Source organism: Diceros bicornis, chromosome 22 (genome assembly GCF_020826845.1).
Source record: "Diceros bicornis minor isolate mBicDic1 chromosome 22, mDicBic1.mat.cur, whole genome shotgun sequence".
Lineage (NCBI taxonomy): Eukaryota > Metazoa > Chordata > Mammalia > Perissodactyla > Rhinocerotidae > Diceros > Diceros bicornis.
The window spans coordinates 19,057,384-19,081,291 of NC_080761.1; the positions used below are offsets into that span (position 1 = coordinate 19,057,384).

The window sequence follows — 23,908 nt, forward strand, 5'->3', positions numbered from 1 at the left end:
ATTTTTGTGGAATTAGTTATTGCTTCAAGAAAGATATACCTAACAGAAATTGAATTTTCTCCCTCTCTCACAAAATAAAATTATTGATTTCTTTTTCTGATGATAAAAGTATTATATACTCTTATATTCAGATAAAGCAAAGAGAGAAAATAAGAGAAGGGGATAGTTTTTCATAATCTTACTATTAAAAACTAACCATTGTTAACTTTTTTAGATGTCTGCTTTCAGAAATTTTCTACACACAAACAGAGCAACTTTTTTAAAATGAACGCTGGAATCATGTAATATCCGTGCTTCTTTTGTAGTCTCCTCCTCCTTCCCCCACTAAACATGGATATGTTTCCATACCAATAAGCATAATTTGGCACGTTTTTAATGGCTACATAATATTTCACTGTACAGAATATAAGAGATTCTCTTATAAAATTTTTTTCCATCCATTTCAATAATTCCATGATTAATGAAAGTTATCTAAATTTTCTTCTGTTACTTTTATGCCTTAATATACCATTTTCTTCATTTCATTTAGCTGTTATAAGACTGTCTTATTAGAAGAACCCTATGACTATCAATTGGTACACCTTAGGTTCACTTTTCAGTGAGACAGAGGAAGTAATGAGGTGGAGGTGTATGGAAAAGGAAAGGAGGGGCTGGCCTGGTGGCGCAAGTGGTTAAGTGCGTGCACTCTGCTGTGGCAGCCCGGGGTTTGCTGGTTCGGATTCCGGGTGTGCACAGATGCACTGCTTGTCGGACCGTGCTGTGGCGGCATCCCATATAAAGTAGAGGAAGATGGGCATGGATGTTAGCCCAGGGCCAGTCTTCCTCAGCAAATAAAAGAGGAGGATTGGCAGACGTTAGCTCAGGGCCGATCTTCCTCACAAAAAAAAAAAAAAGAAAAAGAAAAGGAAAGGAAGTAGAATGTCAAAGCATTAAATAGACTAAATAAGGTATTTGGATGCCTGCTAACAGGCCCACCCCTAACTTTTGTGGAGCCCAGGACAAGAGTATATATGTCTAAGTATTTAAAAATTTTAAATCAAGTTAACAAATTATATAATGTTCTATCCTTTTACCTTAACGCGTATAGCTGGAAGGCCAGATCTGAGTTTAGAATCTTAGATTTTGGGGAGTACTGAGCCAGAACATGGGAGTGAAGCAGAGTCAGCAAGCACCTTGGCACCGGCCTGCAGCTCACTCTCTGCTTCTCTTCCCACCCGTGGCTCAATCCCGCCATGCCAGAGTGCTCCCACGCATGTGGTCACCTGGACACCCAGGCCTATATGTCCAAGCTCTATCCACCTCCTTCTTACCCCTCAAAGCTGCCTCTTGCTTTGGCAAGTATGTCTTTGGGGAGGACATACCAGGGGCAGAGGCTTAGAGGCAGGAATTTGGGGATCATGGGCACTCTAGAATGTGGAGGAGGGGGCACATGCTGCCCTCAAACATTGGCCCTGTAGACTCCTCACTGTGAGAGGAGGGGTGTGGCCAGAGGAGGGCTTGAGTAGAGTAGAGAGGCCCTGCAAAACATGGCGCCCGGAGGAAAGGCCTGTGGTGCTCAGGTGCAAGCATGGCATTGCCTGCCAATTTTTCTTCTTTTGTGAAAAGTTTTTTTTGATTTAAATATATCAATACATGTGTGGTATAAAAGTTAAGTCAAATAAGAAATCTATAGAATAAACATTTAAAGTCTGTTTTTAACATTTCCCCAAATCCTCCCCTCCCTTCCCCACTGTGAGTAATTTGATGTATATCCTCCTAGAGATTTCTGGTCATTTATATAACGTGCTATACATATTGATACATGCGTACATATATAAAAAATATAACCCCATGTATATGGTTTTACAAATCTAAATAGGATCGTGCTACAAATATCACTCTGTAACTTCTTTTCACTTACTATCTTTTTAAAAAGAATGACTCCACGGTCTTTTCCTTTTTTTGTCTTCCCTACTTTAATAAAGTATTATATAGTCCTGATAAGAAATTCAAACAGTGAAAAATGGAATAAATTGAAATGTAAAAGTCTTTGAGGGTTCCCACCCCATCTTGTTCTTAGAAATAACCAACATTAAAAGTTGATTGAATTGGCGAAAAGTTTGATCATTTTTGGATATGAGTGATCCATACATTGGGGTCCATTATATCATTCTGTTTTCTTTTAGATATGTTTGAAACTTTCCACAATGAAAAGTTAACATTTCTTGAAGACCACTTATTTTTTTTAAATTACTGAAATCCTTTAGCCACTTTTATAACTGGAGAAAGCTTGAAGATGCTCTCACCATGTTTATGCTACTTTTATTTAAAGTGCAAACTTCTGGCTTGGTCTGAACTAAGCAAGTCTGAGTTAAAGAAGAGAGAGGGGCTAGAGCAGTAATGAATATATGTGGTAATTGGAAGACTTGTGTCTGGATATCAAAATGGCTGATTGGCTAAGATAGTGTTCCTGTGTAACAGTTTGATATTGTTTGTCATCTGAAATAGGCTCAGGACCAGGCGTGCCTGTGGTGGGGCTGGTGGTGGAAGGCGGTCCCAATGTCATCCTCTCAGTGTGGGAGACTGTGAAAGACAAAGATCCAGTGGTGGTGTGTGAGGGCACAGGCAGGGCTGCCGACCTCCTGGCCTTCACCCACAAACACTTAGCGGATGAAGGGTGAGTTATTGACTCTTCATTGCGGAACCTGTGGTGACTATTTATTCTTCCATTTTAGTTCTTTAAGCTCTGCTTTCATGTGGGTTAGATATCCTTGGAGCACAGAGATTGAGACTGGAATTCATTTCTCGATGATTTTTGTATTTATTAATCAACTCCAAAATGCCCTCCAATGATGTAAGTTGCTATTTCTTCAGCTGAAGAATGGCCTACCTCTAACAGGAACGCTTGAGCCTTGTCTGAGCTTTGGGAAAAAGTATTTCCAGGGGCAGTGAGGGAGAAGATGCTCCTGCAATTGGCCATGATAGCTGAGAGAACTCTGCATTGAGTGGGGAGACCAGTGTTGGCCCCAGATCAAATTCGTTTGCCATTAGTAAAAAGAGCAGGAACTGGGAAAATCGACAGTCTGGCATTTGTGTAGCATATGTTGTGCTTATTTGAGGTTTTAATTCTTTCCCCTTTTCAAATAAGAAGGTCACTTCTCTCTAGCCATCCCTATATCCAGTGTGATTCTTCCAATTTCAAAAGCATGATGTTTCTACTGTGTAAGTAAATATAGTGCCTGCAAACTAAAATATTGACCCCATTAATTTACTTAATAAACATTCACTGCTTACGTTATAACTGCTCTCTGATAACTCTGTCTTTACAATTTTTCTTTTCTTTCAGCCCTCAGCCGTCTGCTTCCACCCTCTACCCACTTCCCCTTTCTTTAACACCTCTCCATTTCCTAAAGTCACCCTAGATGAATGGTTCTTAAACCTTTTATGGTTTCAGACCTTTTTGAGAATGTGTTGCCCATAATTTCTGTAGACTTACAGTCCCCTGGAAATCTATCAGCTGGAGAACCCTGCCCCAGAGTGCATTCTTTCCAGGATCATGGCAGATCAGTCCATTCTCAGTTTCAAATTCAGCTTTCTCCTGGTGCCATTGCTTCCCTTTGCTTCCCGCTCTTTTGTTCTCTTGGCAGAACTGTTCATAGAAACTTTCCCAGTCTGGTGCGACAGACAAGTTTTCTGTACTGATGTTGCTGGCTTCTGCCCTTCTCTGCGTTATGTCAAGTCGTGACCATTTATCTCTCTCCCAGGACCCTACGTCCTCAGGTGAAGGAGGAGATCATCTGCATGATTCAGAACACTTTCAACTTTAGTCTTAAACAGTCCAAGCACCTTTTTCAAATTCTAATGGAGTGTATGGTGCATAGGGATTATGTGAGTATATGAGTTGATGACTCAAGTGACTTAAATAGTGCTAATTTTCAACAATTGTAGTATTTATTTTCACAATTTTTAAAAATGAGGAATTTTTAATTTTTAACTTGATTGTATATAACTCTACATAACTTGACTCTTGGTTGAGAACTTACCCTCATGCTTCAAATTCTAGACTGTACCTGGGAAAAAGTACTTAGATAGTATAGCAGTTTGACAGAAAAGTGATCAAATTTGGTGAAAATTACACATAAATATTTTCAGAGGGTGAAGGAACAGCTCCATGTCTTAAATGAGCTCAAGTCTGCTGGGTTACATGACTGCATCCTGAGTAAATCCTGCAGATGCACTGGATGATGGGAAATGTGAGAATATACTCTAGATAGAAAATGGAGTTGGCAAACTATGGGCTATGAACTTAACATGGATTCGGGAAAAGGTTTCAGTGTTTTAGAGTACTCTGATCAAAATTTTTATCAGTGACTTGGATGATATGAAGCTGACAATTACAGAAAATATGCAGATATGTCATGATTCACAATGATCTTTCCACAACTGAAGGCTGGACCAAATCATACAAGATATTGGTAATATTTAAGCACCTGGCCTCAAAAAACCAATTGAACAAGTACAAGCTGGACAAAGCATGGCTAAACATATGTGAAAAACCCTTTGGGATTTTAGTTGACCTAATAACAACAAAAATGACAACCAGGTCTACAATTAGCAGTATGCTTTCAAATATATTTTTTCACCTGAAATAGCCCCATAAGTAAGTTCAATATCACAGTGATTGTTTATTTCCAGTTTCAGAGATGACGGAAACTGAAGCCTAGAGAATTTAAGTGATTTGCCCAGAGTCACACAGTTACGAAATGGTAGAACTGAAACTTGACCTCAGAGTTGAAATCTTGTACATGGTCTGCTATATTTTATATTTCCCACAATAATCACTAAGTTAGGAAAAGAACATGTTAAAGAGATCACCCTTATGTTTGCCTCTTCTTGTCATCAAGGAGAGTAACTAATGAGAAAGCAACTAATGAGGGTTGTAATGATCCAGAGAGGACTAGAGAAGGCAGCTAAGGGTTTGCACATCACTGAAATTAGGTTCTCAGCTCCCCTTGTATAATTGAGGGTTGGTTTCATTCATGCACATAGAGGAGCTGTTAGGTGGAGGTAACTAATGTGTGAATTGTAGAAGCATAGTTTTTCTCTCTTTATGGGATTTTAGAGATTATTTAGTGGGTTCCTCGCATTTTGTGGATGGGGAACCTGCGATTCAGTGGCCTTACAATATTTACCCAAGGGTATTATCTGGGGCATATCTGGGGCTTGAACTTGCTAGTCTTGACTTTTTGTTGTTGTTGTTGAATGGCTCCCTGTACTATGTAAAATATATATTTATTTAGAAAGACTGAGATACATTCAGTAACAGCAGATGACCATTTATAATCATAAATAAAGTCCTTATTTGTCTTAAAAAAAATCACTTGCCTGCCTGGGCACACTGGGCACTTTGCCATTGTAACACTTTGTCTGTGCTGTCTGTTGTACTAGCTCATTGAGTGCATTGTGATTATCTCACTTATTTTATGATGAATCCTTGAAGATTCATTTCTCATTAAAAAGCAAAAGTCTTAGTTTCTAAGGCTAAGTGAACAGAAGGATCTCACTTGGTATCTCTTCAAAATGTGGAATGATTTTCTTGCATTAGGAATTGGCGCTGAGTTTTTTTTCATTATAGCATGTGCGTAGTATAAAGGTAGTAATGTTGTTTCATATATGTTTCCTCTAGGATACATGGAATTTTTTAGTTTTTATTTTTTTCCTGAGTGCTCATGATTCTCTATTACCCTTTTTAAAAAGTCTTCTCTTCTATAAGTTAAAAAAAAAAAAATTTAACTCTTTGTGGTTTTTAACATTAATGAAGAATGTTTTGCTTAATTCCTTAGCTCAAGAGTAAATTTTGTGGATACTTTTGAAAGCATTTCTTTGCTAATTCCCAAAATGTATGACCTTCTATTTTTCAACTGTTATAGATTACCATATTTGATGCTGATTCTGAGGAGTCACAAGACCTTGATTTAGCAATCCTAACAGCTCTACTAAAGGGTGAGTGTCTGAATAGGGTTACAACTATTCCTCACTTCCTCTTTTCACATTCCATGGCACTTTGGGTTTTTTGTTTTGTTTTGTTTTGGTAAGGAAGATTAGCCCTGAGCGAACATCTGTTGCCAATCTTCCTCTTTTTGCTGAGGAAGATTAGCACTGAGCTAACATCTATGCCCATCTTCCTCTACTTTGTATGTGGGACGCCACCACAGCATGGCTTGATGAGCAGTGCGTAGGTCTGCGCCCGGGATCCGAACCTGTGAAATGCGGGCTGCCAAAGCAGAGCACATGAACTTAACCACTACACCACTGGCCCGGCCCCACACTTTGGGTTTTTAATGTTGATATTTTAAGTAGAATATATGATTGTTCCTTTCTCTTACTCTAGGCACAAGTTTATCAGCATCAGAACAATTAAATCTGGCAATGGCTTGGGACAGAGTGGACATTGCCAAGAAACATATCCTGATTTATGGGCAACATTGGAAGGTATAGTGAAAATGAAGTTATTTGGAAAAACATTTTATGTATTGGTTTGTTAGGGAGGGACAAAAGAGAAAATTGGAGGAGAGGGGTTGGTTTGGGGGGAATATGGGAGTGGCATCTCTGTAGCTGGGTGCCCAGGGATAGACATTTCTCTCATCTACTTTGCCTTGCTGAAAACATTTTTTTCTCTGGCTCTGTAGCCTAATTAAAGCTGACAAAGAAAGTTGGAGGAAAGACAGAGTGGAAGGATTTTTTTATTTACTTTTTGAATGGGCAGATATTTATATTGTTATTTAAAGCTTAAAGTCTATCTTATTTTTTGCGTTAAAGTGTAAAACATACAATAGAAATAAGTGAAACCAGGGAAAAACAGAAAGAAGAAAGATTACTCATAGTGCTGATAATAATCACTATTAATATTTCACTTTTAAATATTACAGTTATAACCATACCACAGGTGTTTTATTTTTTAGTCAAACTAATACGTGCACCTTGTTTAAAAACATCAAACGGTGCTAGAACAGTAGTTCCCTGCCCAGCAAATCACCAGAGCAGAGCCACGTACTTTTGATATTTTTTAACTTTTCTGACATTTATGAACCTCCGCATTTCTAAATAAGTCATATTGCTGTTTTCTGGTTCATTGATTTTGGAGACCTCTTAACATTCTGTTTGTGGTCCTCACAACTGCAATCTGGACTGGTTGCCTGCTATTCCCGATGCTGGGGATTCCCTCTTGTATTAGAGTGCCTGTTTTCTGTATCCCATGTCTTTCTCTTTCTTGGCTTACTCCTTTATTTTGATGGCATGCATCCTTCAGTAACTTTCTGAGAAAGGGAATATGGGAGACAAAAATTTTTTTTTTTAATAGTATATATATTTTTTTATTGATGTTTTAATGGTTTCTAACATTGTCAAATTTTGGGTTGTACATTTTTGTTTGTCCATCACCACATATATGACTCCCTTCACCTCTTGTGCCCACCCCCCACCCCCACTGCTCCTGGTAACCACAGTCCAGTTTTCTCTGTCCATGTGTTGGTTTATATTCCACATATGAGTGAGATCATACAGTGTTTGTCTTTCTCTTTCTGGCTTATTTCACTTAACATAATACGCTCCAGGCCCATCCATGTTGTTGCAAATGGGACGATTTTGTCTTTTTTTATGGCTGAGTAGTATTCCATTGTATATATATACCACATTTTCTTAATCCAATCGTCAGTCGAGGGACACTTAGGTTGCTTCCACTTCTTGGCTATGGTGAATAATGCTGCAATGAACATAGGGGTGCATAAGCCTCTTTGGATTGTTGATTTCAGGTTCATTGGATAGATTCCCAGTAGTGGGATGGCTAGATCATAGGGCATCTCTATTTTTAATTCTTTGAGGAATCTCCATACTGTTTTCCATAGAGGCTGCACCAATTTGCATTCCCACCAGCTGTGTATGAGGGTTCCTGTTTCTCCACATCCTCTCCAACATTTGTTGTTTTTTGTCTTGGTGATTATAGCCATTCTAACGGGCGTGAGTTGGTGTCTTAGTGTTGTTTTGATTTGCATTTCCCTGATGATTAGTGATGTTGAGCATCTTTTCATGTGCCTATTGGCCATCTGTATATCTTCCTTGGAGAAGTGTCTGTTCATTTCCTCTGCCCATTTTTTGATCGGGTTGTTTGTTTTTTTGTTGTTCAATTGTGTGAGTTCTTTATATATTATGGAGATCAACCCCTTGTCAGATGTATGTTTTGCAAATATTCTCTCCCAGCTGGTTGGTTGTCTGTTCATCTTGATTCTGGTTTCATTTGTCTTATAAAATCTCTTTAATCTGATAAAGTCCCACTTGTTTATTTTTTCTTTAGTTTCCCTAGTCTGGGTAGGCATGTCATCCGAAAAGATTCCTTTAAAACCAATGTCAAATAGTGTGTTGCCTATATTTTCTTCTATGAGTTTTATAGTTTCAGTGGGAGACAAAAACTTTGAGGACTCAAATATTGGATATATTTTAATTTAAGATTGGAACTATTTTCCCTTGAGAATTTTGAATGCCTAGCTTCCAGCACCCAGCATTGCTGTTGAGAAGTAAAAAATCCTTCTGTTTTCTGATACTTTGTTTGTGACCATTTTTTCCCTCTCTGGAAGTTTCAAATCTCTTTTTCCAGTGTTCTGAGTTTTCACAATAATGTGTGTTGTTGTGAGTCTTTATATTCATTACCCTGGGCACATGCTTTCAACTTGGCAATCGTGTATTTCCATTCTGGGGAGTTTCCTCCCGTTTTCTTTGCTCTTTTTCTGGAATACTTATTATTTAAATCTTGGACCTATGGACTGCTTCTCTAATATTATCTTTTCCTTCTTATCTTCCATATCTTTTCTTTGGTAGATTTCCTCAACTTTAATTTTCATGCCTTGTATACAGCTTTTGGCTTCTGATAGCATACTATGTGTTAATTTCTAAGAGTGAATTTGTTCTTTATCCTTTTTTTTAAAACAGCACCCTGAATACGATGTCTTCTTTTGTCTCTCTGAGGATATTAATGATAGTTCTTTTGAAGTTTTCTTTTTCTGCATTGTCTGATTCCTCCCAGCTGGTGTTTTTTGGTCTGTTTGTTCTGGACTTTTTGTTTAAGAATGGAAGATAGAAAGCTCATTAGAAATCTGAGCCTGTAGATTTGGGCTTTATAGTGGGGGTGATCTGACTGCCATTTGTTGGGGGACCTGCGATATCAGCATATTCATGTCTTCTCTCTTGTGTTAGTCACAGTACCAGATAAGAATCCTCCAACCCCCTGCCTTGAAGGTAAAAGCCTTGCTGCTGGTGTTATGGAAGTGAACTGGGAGAAGATAAGTGGGAAGGTCCCAACGTTAGGAATTCAGCGTGTGTACATTTGTTTCATCCTGGTGCTGCCAGAATTCTGTGGCATAGATTTGCTTGGTTCTTTTTCCAGTTTCACTATTTGGCTTTCTGGGAACTGTTAAGTCAACTACCACTTGACCATCTGCTTTCCAGTTTCTGAAACGTTGCGCTCTTGATCTTCTTGTTCTTGTGGATTCATTTCTTTAAAAAAAAAAAATCCCTTTACTCTAATTTTAGTGAAGTTTTAGGTAGGAGTAAAAGTAGATGAGTGCGTTTAATCTGCCGTTTATATTCAGAAACCAGGTAAAGTTTGAACGGAAACATGCCACGTTACCAAAAAAAAAAAAAAAGAAACCTTGGAATTTTATTAGAATTGCGTTAAACCTGTACATTAATTCGAGAAGCATTGAGCATTGAGCTCTTTACAGTAGTCAGTCCTCTCATCCAAGAACAGATTTTTTCAAGATGTCTTTATGCCTTCAAGTTCATTTTTTGTTATTTCTTCAGTCAGGTCCTGGACATTTCTTAGTAAGATTGTATTTTATAATTATTGTATCTGTATAGTTTTGAGTTCAAATACATTGTAATTCTTTAGTTCTTTCTACTTTCTTAATTGTCTCTCTCTTATTTATTTCTACCCTCTGAAGCCTGACTCACTGGAACAAGCAATGTTAGATGCTTTAGTGATGGATCGGGTGGATTTTGTGAAGCTCTTAATAGAATATGGAGTGAACCTCCATCGCTTTCTTACCATCCCCCGACTGGAAGAGCTCTATAATACGGTGAGTATTGGAACATTTCATCAATCACCTCCCTTAAGATTTGTTTATTAATTAGCTTACCATTTAGCTTGAGCTAAATCTTGAATGTTCAAGTATCCTTGAATGTCCATGTACAAGGATAGCTTATAGAGAGACAGACTTTTCAACCAAAGGAGAAACATTCTTACCAAATCCATTGTAGCCTATGGTCATTTCTGTGTTTGCCATTTTAATTAATTACACGGAATAGAAGCATAAACTAAAAATATGGTCGTAAGACCATAATTAAAGCCAAAGATGTGAATAAGAACAAATTGCTTTTATTGAGTAATTAGGAGCATCTCAACCTAAGGCCATTGTTAACATTCTGTTCCTGCAACTTTCCTATGCAAACCCTTTATGGAAACTAGACTGGCTACTCATTGTGAAAACACCAGTTGCTCAAGCCGTGCACCCTTCTTGAAGTGTCCTTCCTTGTCCTTTGAATCTTACCCTTTCTTCTAAGCTCTATTCAAGTTCTATCTTCTTGATTGCTCAAGTCATCTGTCCCTATAGTACAAATTATTCACAACTCTGCTTGAGCACACACATCTTCATATTATTGGTTATTTTTTGGTGTAAGTCCCCACTCTCTTCTATTAGATTATAAAAACTCGGCAAAGAAAGTACTTATATTCTTCATTAAATCCTCAAAAACTTGATTGTAAACACAAAGATAAGTGTTCAATAAATATTTGTTGATGGAATGTAATTATGTGATGGGATTTGTAATTGTGTGATTTATATATGATAACCGATAGTTATAAATTACTTAAAATTTATTTCTGATTCTTAAAAAAAGTTAAATTAAGTTCTTACTACCTACATATATATGTCTTGCCTTGAAAAATGCTTCAATCTAATGACATCTTCTCTTGGGAAACACCTTCCTTAGAATTAATTTGGTTTAAGCTTCATTGCTAAAGATGTTGAAGAAAATTTTCAGTACTCTGGGTTACTTATGTATTCTGAAATAAAGTTTTTTTTCTCCTAGCACATGGTAATTAAACGGAATAATTCTTTCTTTTGTTCTTTGTTACAGAAACAAGGACCTACTAATATGCTGTTGCATCATCTTGTTCGAGATGTAAAACAGGTAAACTAATTATGAAGGTGTGCAAGTTTCTTTGTGTATTGCCTTAGCTTTATGATGGAGGTGTTGCCAGATTTTGCTTTGTAAACTGCAGATTTGGATTTTCTAGTGAATTATCTACCCTCTTTACTCATGACTCTGAACAATTTCATCACCAAACCACACTCTTACATTTTTTTCTGTAATTTACTTTATATTTTTAAAGATTTGATCTGCCAAGTAAGTAGCATTAGCTAATAATTTTTCTCTTACAAAACATGAATTGGAGACATACAGAACTTCCAGTAAGAACTTCAGCTCAACGTGATACAACAGTACTGCCCATGTTGATAATACCTGCTGAAAGTAAAGAAAATTCCTAGTTCTGTTTTCTTTACTGGAGGACTAATATGTGATTTCTGTTGTTTTTGTTATTGTTGTTTTGAATATTTGTGATAGCTTGGGGGCTCTGTTACTTCTTTTGTGAGTCTAAGCATTGTTCTAGGGAGCCAGGCTGAATCCCCCCACTTTATATACTTCCTTATAGTTTGCTCATGGTGTTCTCATTGATCTTTGAGTTAAGTCAGACTTAAAATAAAATCTTCTGATCCCCCGTTAGTTACCAAAACTTCCCAACTTTGACAGACTCTTATGCCTTACTTCCTTCTTTTTTAATTACCAAGAACTTTTGTTTACATCCGCAGAAGACCGGGGGGTGCCTGTTTTTGTCACCATAATTAAAATCCCTCCACAGCACATTTTAAAAATTCTTCTCTCATTTTTCTGAAGTCTGTTATCTTGATGGAGAGAGTGTGGGCTTTCTGGTTATGTTGACTTGGTGGGAGAGCCAGAGTGAAAGGACTGCAGAGGAGGACATTTAGTTGGCAAATTAGTAGTAAGCAAAAGTGTCCATGCTGATGTAAATTTAGTTTGCATTGATTTATGTTAGATCAAAATGATTTTCCTTAGATTATTTCCTTAAACTCTGATTCTATCACAGTAAACTGAAGAAAAAGGAATGAAATATGTTAAATATGTCATTAACTAGCAGCAAATAAGAGCATTATTTTTGGTGTTTCTTGAAAAAAGTAAATTATGAATGTGAAAAACAGAAATTAAATCATTTAGATTTATATATATATATATATATATGTCCTTATTTCTTATTCAAAATATTGTGAAGGTTATTCACAGGCTGTTCATTTCAAAGATCTTATTCAACACTTTGTGTGCCTTTAAAAATGTACTACGGATGGCAGTTCAGAAGTAACAGTTATGAAGAGTAGTAAGGTGGCTTTTAAGGGGTCAACATAATTTTTATTTAGACTAAGATCCATGTATTTGGAAATCTGCTGCTCAGCCCTCCCACCAACCATAACATTTGTCTTGGCACAGCCTCATGCTTTGACGTCCCATTTGGTTCTGCCATTTCAGGTTCCTTATCTTTATTTGTTCTACTTCCTTCCATATTCTTGTTCTGTGCTTCATTAATTTTACTCCTATTGTAGTAGTTGTGTCATTTCCAGTTAAAAACAATCTTTCATACTATATTTAAATGTATTTTATTCTAAAGTGTGTGTATGAATGAGAGAGAGAGACAAAAAAAAGAGAGTGAATGAGCAGATATAGGCAGACATTCAATGTCTGTGAAACTAAAACCATACTATAGCTAAGTATCCTTTTCCTTCTGAACAAGCAGATTGTATCAATAGCTGGTCATATTAATTGATTGGTTTGTAAAGATGATTGAAAAGTATGAGTCTGCCTCTTTCCAGTTGATTTGGTTATGTTCTAATGGCGTGGCACAAGAGACAGAAAAAGAGAACTGAAAGTTACAATTCATGACGTGTTTTTGTTTCAGCATGCCCTTCTCTCAGGCTACAAGATAACACTGATTGACATTGGATTGGTAATAGAGTACCTCATTGGTGGAGCATATCGCAGCAGCTACACCAGAAAAAATTTCAGAACCCTCTACAACAACCTCTACAGAAAACATAAGGTAGCATAAATGAAAAGTACCCTAGTAAAATTCAGGATAACTAGGAGTAATACTTTTAGAAAAATGGTTTGGGAAGTTCAGATGGGATTAGCTTCTAAAATGGACGTTCTGTTCATCAACAGCTATTGAGTATCTGCTATATGTAAAGTATTATGCTTAAATGCTGGCATGCTGGCCTGGGATGAACATAAAGGTCAGGAGTTTAGAAACTTCTAGAGGAAACAGATTTATGAATAACTAGCCATAATGCAAAACAGGATGTAATATGTGCTATATTGACATAGAAGTAATGTGATGAGAAAGGTTAGAGGGAGAGATAACCACTTCTTTTCTTTTTCTTTTGAAAATAGAGAAGTCAAAAGCTAAATAGGATCAGATCTATAAACTCATGATAGTCCAAAGTCTGGAGATGACAAACTTGGAACAAGCGTGTAGGGATTATATTGGAAGATGCATGCAGAATGTACTTAAAAGTACATATTGTACATATTTTATTTTCCATCATAGGTTTGAAAGTCTAAGAATGTAAAATTAGACTGGTTAGTGGATTAGCAGAGAAAATATTGCTTGTTTCTTAAAATTGCCATTACAGATCAGTAAAGTGAAGAGACTAGTTCTTATTAGTGGATAATGGAAGTGTTAGAAAAGGTAGTTTGGGCCATTTTTGGTTGGGAGAAGAGCAGGAGCAGTGAGAAGCACAGCGCTGTGGACGTTGGATATGCTTTTGCAGTGACAAGGAGACCTCTCGCTGTAGAAGTGCCAGAAGGTTGTGAGGCATGAGACTGGAAAGGTAGTTTGGGGTAAGATCATATGAAGAGTCTAGAATATCAAGCTACTTTTGATCTTTATTTAGAAAGAATCAGGTGAAGTGAAAGCCCAACTTGGCTTTAGGAAGTGAAAAAACAAAACAAAAGAATCCCCAAATCTCACAGAGACAATGTTCTTTATTGAAATTTCAAACGCATGGAGGTACACTTGAGGAATCACCTACTTCATTTAAACAAAGTATACCTTGCTTGAGGGTACCAGTGGTGGGTCTGAGGACTAACTGTGGCATTGGTGCAGCCAGTGGGGAGCATCCTAGGCAAGTTCCCCTAATGCCCTTTCTGGAAGTGGGTAGGAAATTACCTATTACACTAATTATTTTCTAGTTAAGGGTATAGAGTTTCTTGTGTTTCCTAGTAAATGAGATAACAGCAGTCACAAATACATGGTTTGGAGTCAGAGAAGTCTGGGACTGAATCTTAGTTTTGCTCATTAGTAGCTGTGTAACCCTGAGTGAGAAACTTAACCTCTCTGTATGTCAAGTTCCTCATCTATAAAATGGGAATAATAATATAATACCACTTTCATAAATTTATCAAAAGGATTAAATAAAATAATACTTTAAAAACTCATATTCCTGGTACACAGAGGGTATAGACTAGCCATTAACAATAATAGTCATTATGCTTATTACTAATGATACTATTAATTCTATATCACGATAATAATGATAATAATTTGAGTATTATCTTTAAAAAGTCTGGACCCCATCAATTCTAAGTCTAATTTATATCCATAAAACACAAACTGAAAAAAAAAATAATAAAGTAGTTAAAAGCCTATGATTTGTATCATAAATTTTTGTGTTGGTCCCTTTAAGAATGCTTCTTTTTGTCTTTGCTTCTTATTGAGGAAGGCTTCATGCTGATAAGCAATGAATTATGCTGTTATTGGGCCTAGCCCCAGGAATTCCAGTGGCAATATTATGTAACACCTAGAGAAATTCCATAACTTTCTAACTTAACCTTAACCTCGGAGCTGTTTGTGAATGGGAACTTTTTCTTATCAGAACTGTGAATCTTTATTGCCCATTCTGAACTTGTTCCAGATATAGAACATCCATTGATTCTAATGGAATTTCCACATAGAGAAGGAATGCAGATATGTAATAGGGAACAAAAGAGCATTTTCTCTGAGATGTTAGGAATAACCGTGTGCTTAATAAGAAGGAGATCATGAGAGGCTCTTGTTGGGTGAGTAGTTAATCTAATCATGGACAAGAGACAGAACCCTTGGGTATTTGGTAGGACACAGTATTATATTTGGTTTTCATTATTGTCAAGAAATAAAATGTTAATTGTTACCACTACAATCTTTTTCCCTTTTTGTTTTATTTTAAAAATAAAATAACATGCCAGAGCGTGACCAGCATTGCTCAAAGCCTGTCCCAGCCTCCTCTTCACCGGAGACGCCCCTCAGGAAACAGAAGTGAATCTGCAGAAATCACGCTGCATTCCCAGTTCATTAGAACTGCCCAGCCTTACAAACTCAAGGTACCACTTACTTGTTTTTAGATTTGAAAATAAAATTGTTCTTGCAGGCTGAGACCAACTTGGAGAAAGGGAGGTACGATAGCGGGACCATTTACAAGTACCATAAACAGTTGGCGCAAGTCAAAGTCATAACACAGCTGTCTTTTAACAACAGTGAGCAAAGGCCCAGGACAGAGTTACTGGAAACTCAGTGATTGCCTATCTTTATTGTTCCAACCTCCACCATGTCCAAATGGTGACTCAGGAAGGCAGTCCATGGGATGGTACTAAAAAACGTAATCATTAGCTCAACACCGCACCCTCTAATTGGATGTGACTGCTTCCTTCTCCTTTACTCCCCTCTCAGATAGTCCTTTGCACCTTTTTTTTTCCCCCAGTGTTGTTATTCCCCCTCTCCCTGTACTACCTCAATCCCACTTTCCTCTGGGGATGAATGTTTTGCTCAAGAGTTTCCATATAAATGGTTTCTATGTTGGCTGAAAGAGGTTTGCTTTCCATAGCTCCTAGAATGAAAAGATATTTTATAAAATTACCATTAGTCATCACCAATGAACCCAAATTCCCTTTATTTATAGAAATAGAGGAAGCTTATTACAGTTTTTGCTATGATTCCGTTTTTATTTTATTTAATTAATTAATTTATTTTTTCCCCCAAAGCCCCAGTAGATAGTTGTATGTCATAGCTGCACATCCTTCTAGTTGCTGTATGTGGGACGCGGCCTCAGCATGGCCAGAGAAGCGGTGCGTCGGTGTATGCCCGGGTCTGAACCCGGGCCGCCAGCAGCAGAGCGCTCGTGCTTAACCGCTAAGCCGTGGGGCCGGCCCAACTATGATTCCTTTTAATTAAAAAGAATAATTATTGAATCTTTCTATTTGCCAGGCATTATATTGGGTGCTTGGTTGAATTTGGGAGGCAGGTGGGTCAGAGAAGACACAATGATGATTGAGAAATGGTCCCACTTTCCCTAAAGTAATAACTGTAGTGTGGTATGGTAAGGATTGAAATAGAGATACATCCCGAGTGATATGGAAGAATGTGGGGGGTTAGGATGTGGCATTTGAGATGAGCTGTAAAGGGTGGGTTTACCGGATGGAGAATAGTATTTCATTATTATTTGTTACTGTCCCTAGAGAAACATAATCAGAATGAAGGAAAGGAAACTGAAAAACAATCAATTTGACTGCGTGTTGGCAACATTAGAGACAGTTTTCTAAGGGGAAGTTAATGAATCTATTTGTAAGGTGAGGTTAGAGTTTTTTTTATAGTTAGTTATTGCACATGTTATTTCAACTCATTTCCTTGAGAAATTGAAAATTATCATATGGTTAGTGGGTCTATCCCAAAGGTACAGTGTTTTTATTTTGCTAAACAAACTTAAGGTATATCAGCTTAGAGACCCTGGAACTAGTAGATGCAACAAGAAATAGATTACCTTAAAAGGCCAAAATTTTAGTTTCTGGTTTATAGAGTTCTATTATTATTTCCATCTCTTTCTGGTGATTTAAAAAACATGTCTAGGATGCTTGATGTGTTTCATTAGGTGGAACATCATGGATCTTAGTATTTGGAAACTCATTCCTATTTTATTTTCCAACAGGAAAAGTCTGTAGTCCTTCCTAAATCAAGGAAGAAGTCAGAAGAACCAAATCTATCAGATGACCCTGAGTCTATAGGCTTTGTTTACCCTTACAATGACCTGCTGGTTTGGGCTGTGCTAATGAAAAGGCAGAAGATGGCCATGTTCTTCTGGCAGCACGGAGAGGAGGCCACGGTTAAGGCAGTGATTGCTTATATTCTTTACCGAGCCATGGCCCATGAAGCTAAGGAGAGCAACATGGTGGATGATGCCTCTGAAGAGTTGAAAAATTACTCAAAGTAGGAGTTCTCTCTTCACTTCATACTAAACATCGACAGTTCTTAGAATGGTTAGACACTTTTATCTCCCTCGCCTTAGAACTTGTAAGATGAGTGGACTTGTTGCCATGCGTTTCATGGACTCTCCTGTAAATAAGGGTCGTTAGGTATTTTAAGGCACTTTGTGGGATAAAGAGAAGAGAGGTGGCCTTCAAGTCAGGAGACTTGGGTTTTAGTCCTGGTCTAGCTGTTTACTAATTGGGCAAGTCAGTTGACCAGATTTCAGGACTTTATTTCTTCACTATGAAATGCTCAATTAATGATTTTGAAAATCCCTCCCAACTCTCAGACTCTTTGATACTAAATTAAGTTAAAACTTATTGTTCACTTTAAGTATCTCTCAGGCAGAAAAACAAATAAACATATTATGTTTTAAAGAATCAAAGAGTGATGGTGGAAGATAGAAAAATTAGAAATGTTTTTGATTTTTTGATTACTAAAGTGTTATATATAGTAGTGAGGAAAGAAGGGAAGCTAGAGTTAATAGAAACTAATTTGTAATTTTGATTTAAAAAATTCCAGAGAATGATAGCATCTACTTTTTAGAGAAAACAACCTTCCAGAAAATCACCTGAAGCTGTCTCCAGGTCTAGCTTCTCTACTTAAGTCAATTACGTATTTTGTAAAATCTTAACAAAAAAAAAGGTGGTTCCACAACGTTTTTTAATTGCTAGTTCAATTTTGGCAGTCTTTTCTGTCAAAAAATTCGTTGTTATGTCTTATTAGGGAGTCTCAAACCAAGCTATGTATATATGTAGGCTGTTTTGTGGCGTGGAGTGGCTTCGCCCCATGAATGGCTCAAGTGTTCCTGGTGTAAATAAAATTCCATATGCTGCAGTGTAAACCCCCTAGTTCTGTTCCTTCAGGAAAGGGAGAACAATCCATTTCCTGAGCAACAGTCCTTTTAAAATGGCTTCTGCAAACTGAGATTAAGTTGCTGTTCACTGTTTTGCATTGGTCTTTTCTGAGTCTCATATCTAATCTTTCTGAATGTTTCTGGGGACCTTGTCTGCATTTGTTTGCGCCATTCACTGTTGTGTCGTTACAGACAGTTTGGCCAGCTTGCCCTGGATGTGTTGGAGAAGGCATTCAAGCAGAATGAGAGAATGGCCATGAAACTGTTGACCTATGAACTCAAGAACTGGAGCAATTCCACCTGTCTGAAACTGGCCGTGTCTGGAGGATTGCGGCCCTTTGTTTCGCATACTTGTACCCAAATGCTACTAACGGACATGTGGATGGGGTGCCTGAAGATGAGGAAAAACTCTTGGTTAAAGGTACATTTACTTGCTTTATAGAATTTAATATTAGCTTAGTCTGAAGGTCTGTACTCTTGAATTCATTTTTTCATTGTTCCAGAAGAGTATCTTCAGGAAAACCAATTAATATCTTTGATTCTCAAAGATGAGTTGGAATCTTCCCAGTGGAACCTCTGACAACTACTTCATCTCCCACTACTATAGTTTCTTTTAAAAAATGGGGATAATTGTACCAGCTCTGTCCAGGACAAAGCATGCTTATGTGAAGGTGGTTAGAAGAAGGTAAAAGCATATACAGACATATGCACAATTTCATTATTAGTAAGCTCTCTTGCCTCTGATAATATAGCAGAAGTAAATGAGACATTTTAGTGAATTTTTCTCAGCTTAAGAATACTAACTGATAATAAGCCAAATAAAATTAGCAATTTCTGTTGTTCCACTCATCCAGTGTGATGTTTCAGGCAATAAATGGCTCTTTTGTAAGGCTGCCCTTAAACATATTTGTTCACACCACTAACCAGCTCCAAATTCTCCTATTCCATTACAGTTTAGTTTCATCTCTCATCTTGAATTATTAAGAATAATTTATTTATAACTTCTAAAGACATTTATCTTTTGATGTCAAATCTAAGCCTAAAGCTTCATGTTATGGTCAAGCTTAAGAAGTAGATATGCTTTTGAAACTGAATAAAAGGGGATAAAGTGTGAGTATTAAGAGCTACATAGACTATATTTTATATTTTAATTTCATTCTTCCTAGAGTTCTTAAAATTATGACATATCCCAAATAGAATGACTGTTCTTAAAAAATGTGTTTTTGGTGGACACACTACAGAAAACACAAAGAAATAAAAGATGTAAGATGAAATATATAAAAGAGCTTACACATTTTAATTCCCACTAATGAGAATAGAGAACTAAGAGAAATGTCAATCAAAAATTATCTTACATAGTCAAATCGTTATGTTGTACACCTTAAACTAATACACGATTATATGTCAATTATATCTCAATAAAACTGGAAAAAAATGATCTCACATAGCTTTTTCTTTAACAAAATATTGTAGAAACAACAATTGTTTCCAGAAGAAGTTCTTCTTTGATCTGTTTTGATTTCAGTCTTGGAGATGATGAAGCAAAAGTGTGCATGGGTCCACCTCTAGCTATTTGGCAATAACTCTTTTTAAACATTCAGAGAATGAGATGGGGTATAGATAGCTGGAGGTCTGAGAAATAATTTTCCCCATGGCTGTGTCCTGTCCATGCTTTAGTTTACTAGAAATCCTTATTACTGGGAACTTCCTGCTCCTCGTAACCTTATATCAAACAAGAGACTTCAGTGAAGCAAGACTAAATGTTTTGCCCCAAAACATAGAGCAAGTTAATAAAGAAGGCTGAATTAGCTATTTAAAGTCTCTGAGCTGCAGAAAACCATACTGTTCTCCAGTACCTAGATGCTAATTCATCAGTGCTTGGCTTGTGTGTTTGGAGAATACATTTGCAAATAATTGTAAGATGTCCAGGTTAGACTAATTCTAAGTGGATGAAGACTGGAGGAAGACCATTTAGGGTTATGTGGAAGGGAAAATCATTTAAATGTTTTGGGTAAAAGGCTCCAGCCTATCCCTTGGAAATGAGATGTTGATGTCATTGACTCCTGTTTCATGAGCCAATTGTTCTGCAATGGACAAGGGCAGTAGAATGGGGAGCCTCTTCAGGAAGTGGGTTAGGAGTTAATTAGTGTAATATTATCATTGTACCTGGTAACTATGGTATTTCCAGACCTAGAAGATTGCATGTATTTTGGGTTCTACATCTGAAAAGAAAACAAACATATAAACAAACACATCTCTATCGGAACTGGGGAAAGTCCAGAGAACCTTCACAGTTTTAAGACAAAACAATAGAAGGTCATTTCAGCATGAAAAAAAATGAAGACTGAGAAGGATATGACTTCAGTTATTTAATCATGAATGGTATATAGTCAGTTAATCTTATTTTTGTTCACTGAATTGGAGAATACCAAGGCCGAATTTTAACTTGAAAGAGGTAGTGTTCATCAAGTTCATTTTCACAACATTTTGTAAATCTTCTAAACTCTTTACCTTGAAAGGCCATAAAAGTTGAACATAAAAATTCCTTTGAAAAGACTGTAAATAAATGAATGAATGATAACAATATAATGAAAAAATTGTGGATGTCTGGATGTATACCTTCCTTGGATTTTACTGGTGGAAAAAATATTTGTTTAGGATGGGAGATGAATCTAACAGAAGTGGCACTTGGTATGGTTTTATATTCTTGATTTTATAATATGAATAATTTTTAATGTGTTTTATGTGATAATAACCACTTAATGGCTTTAAAGAATTATTAAAGCAATGTGCTCATTGAAAAATAATGCTTCTCACTGCCCTGCCTCTAGGGATAAGTAATAATAGTTAATAATAAACAGATAAGTAATAACAGCAAAAATACATATTTTTGAACTTTTAAATGCAGATATACATATACATATATATTTTTAAATTTTTATTTTTTTACCAAAGTGGGATGACACTATATATTATAATTATTCTATAACTTGCTTTTTTTCCACTTAATATAACTTGGATACCTTTTCATTAGATTCAAAATTGCTTTTGTCTTTTTAATGGTTGCATAGTATTCCACCTTGAGGTTGACATTTAGTTGAACATCAATTTTTTCCTTTTACAAATGACCCAGCAATGAACATCCCTATCCACATATGCTTGTGTTCATGAGTATTTCTGAGGGAAATGCTTCTAGAATTGGAATTGTTGAGTCAAAAAGTGTGTATAGAATCAGGATATCAACTGAATTGGGGATGGGTCTGACATTTTATATACACTGTAATTTTAATTTTATTTGAATAATACTTGTTGCTTGTGTAACCCCTGCTATTTATTTTATTTTGTTTTCTTTTAAAGATCATCATAAGTATTCTTTTACCACCCACCATTCTGACATTGGAATTTAAAAGCAAAGCAGAGATGTCGCATGTTCCCCAGTCCCAGGACTTCCAGTTTACGTGGTATAATGGTGACCAGAACCCCAGCAGTGCCAAAGAAAGTGATTGTCTGGTTAGTGCAATGTCATAGTGGAATGAATCTTCCTGGCATGGACTATGCACAAACATACACATACACAAAGTTTATTTATTTGACACTCAATCATATTATAGTATGGTCAGATATAGCATGTATGGTAGATCTAATTAACCTCAAATTTCTGCCTCAAAGCCAGAATCAAAGACTTTATTATATCTGGACAGCTGCTTAACTTTTCATTTTCCTTTGTGACTAGTAGAATAAATAGACTTACCATTTCTCTAAAGCTACAATAAGGAATGCCTCAGATCCTTAAAAATCTTTATTTATAAAGATACGGGTTTAGAATTTGCATTGATCTTCACTGTTCCGCTCCACAAATTTTTTCATTTGTTATTTCCAGTGACTATGAATAGTTTTACTTGAGTTCCCAGATATATACTTTTTCATGGGTAGCTGGAGCTACTTCTCTCATAACCCATCATCGCTGGAGAGTCTCCAATATGCTATCTGTGCATGTATTTTTTGCTCCTTATGTCTCAACTTGGACCATTGCTTATCAAGTTGTCATTTACTGTGAAGTTTAGTAAATGTCTTCTCTGATACTTAATTCTTCAACGAGGCATCTTTAGCATCTTGTCTGATGTGCTTTTGCACTTATGAGTATATGTTATAATATTTAAAAACATATTTGATAAATATTAAATGAAAAATAATTATAATTAATTTGTATGGCTAGCATCTGTTGTGATTGGTTGAGCATCCATTCTGATTGGTTAATGCCTCTATCAGATCAGTTGTTAAATATGTTGACTATCATGCCTATTTGGGTATGTATGTGTTCCTCTCCTCTCCCTCCCTGACTCCCTCCCTCCCTCCCTCCCCTCTTTCCCTTTTTACATTTCTAAGCCTGATTGTGGGGCTCTCGGAATCCAAGATGGCCGGTACCTTCTAACCTCTATGGAATGTGTGAGAAGATATCCCTCGCAAAGCTGGGCTAATCAAGTTGTCATAATTGTGATTGTACTGGCTATATGATATGGTTACTAAGTTTAGACCTTTCATTTTTTTTAAGGAAATGTAATATTGAAGAGAATAAATGTAGTATTGACCTAACCCCTTCAGAAATAGAATACAAGGGGCTGGCCCCGTGGCTTAGCGGTTAAGTGTGCACGCTCTGCTACTGGCGGCCCGGGATTGAATCCCAGGCGTGCACCGACGCACCACTTGTCCGGCCATGCTGAGGCGGCCTCCCACATACAGCAACTAGAAGGATGTGCAACTATGACATACAACGATCTACTGGGGCTTTGGAGAGAAAAAGGGAAAAAAAAAAAGAGGAGGATTGGCATGGACGTTAGCTCAGGGCTGATCTTCCTCATAAAAAAAAAAAAAAGAAATCAAGTGCAGTCTTTATATATAAGACATTCTGTTTGACTTGATGCTTATTTAGATGTTCACATTGTTTAGTTAGCTTGTTGAAGTGAACAATGAAGGAAAGCATTTATCTATCTCTCTATTTATCTATTGATCATCTGTCTATCTACAAACAAATATGTAAATACGTCGGCCTTTGGTAGCAAACAGTTTTTTGCAAGTGAATGTAACTTCACTTTTGGCTCTTATAGGTTTCATAGAAAGACAAGCTTTCACAGACACTTAAGGCCTTATAGATAGCTGGAGCCTTCCACTAAGCAGTTGTTCTTAAAGGGGAGACTCTCAGAGAAAGAATTCCTTCCTTGAATGGCAATTAAGTGTGCTCTTAACATTAAAAAAAATAGTAAGTTCTCACAGTTCCCTGAAAAATTAAATTTTGGCTGCAGTATAGTGGGCTTGTTTATAGCAATCACTCACCTACGTGGTTTGGACATGGCCATACCAATTTATTAGTTCAATGAATATTTAATGGCCACCTTCCATGTGCCAGACAAGATGTGATGTTCTGGGGACACTGCATTAAGGAAGATGTGGCCCCTGCCACCGTGGAGTTTATAATCGGACAGAATATCTGTGATGCCTCACCATTATTCAATTTAAAACATTAATTGAAAAAAGTATTTTAAATCTGTTTGGTTATGAATGGATTATAATTATAATAACAATGTTCCTTTGTCTTTGAATTTAACTAAAGCAACAGTTTTTGA

General features: G+C 36.8%; 1 protein-coding gene across 2 annotated transcripts in view; it reads left to right on the top strand.

Annotated features, from left to right (window-relative positions):
- Positions 1 to 23,908, top strand: part of TRPM6 (transient receptor potential cation channel subfamily M member 6) — a 143,265-nt gene that overhangs the window by 55,316 nt on the left and 64,041 nt on the right. For both annotated transcript variants that reach the window (XM_058565639.1, XM_058565638.1), the window contains 11 exons: positions 2,488 to 2,656; positions 3,744 to 3,867; positions 5,910 to 5,982; positions 6,371 to 6,471; positions 9,972 to 10,106; positions 11,167 to 11,220; positions 13,058 to 13,198; positions 15,382 to 15,516; positions 17,115 to 17,392; positions 18,480 to 18,708; positions 21,645 to 21,797. In XM_058565639.1, the coding sequence (XP_058421622.1) occupies positions 2,488 to 2,656; positions 3,744 to 3,867; positions 5,910 to 5,982; positions 6,371 to 6,471; positions 9,972 to 10,106; positions 11,167 to 11,220; positions 13,058 to 13,198; positions 15,382 to 15,516; positions 17,115 to 17,392; positions 18,480 to 18,708; positions 21,645 to 21,797 (1,592 nt within the window). The remainder of the gene's footprint in view (positions 1 to 2,487; positions 2,657 to 3,743; positions 3,868 to 5,909; positions 5,983 to 6,370; positions 6,472 to 9,971; positions 10,107 to 11,166; positions 11,221 to 13,057; positions 13,199 to 15,381; positions 15,517 to 17,114; positions 17,393 to 18,479; positions 18,709 to 21,644; positions 21,798 to 23,908) is intronic.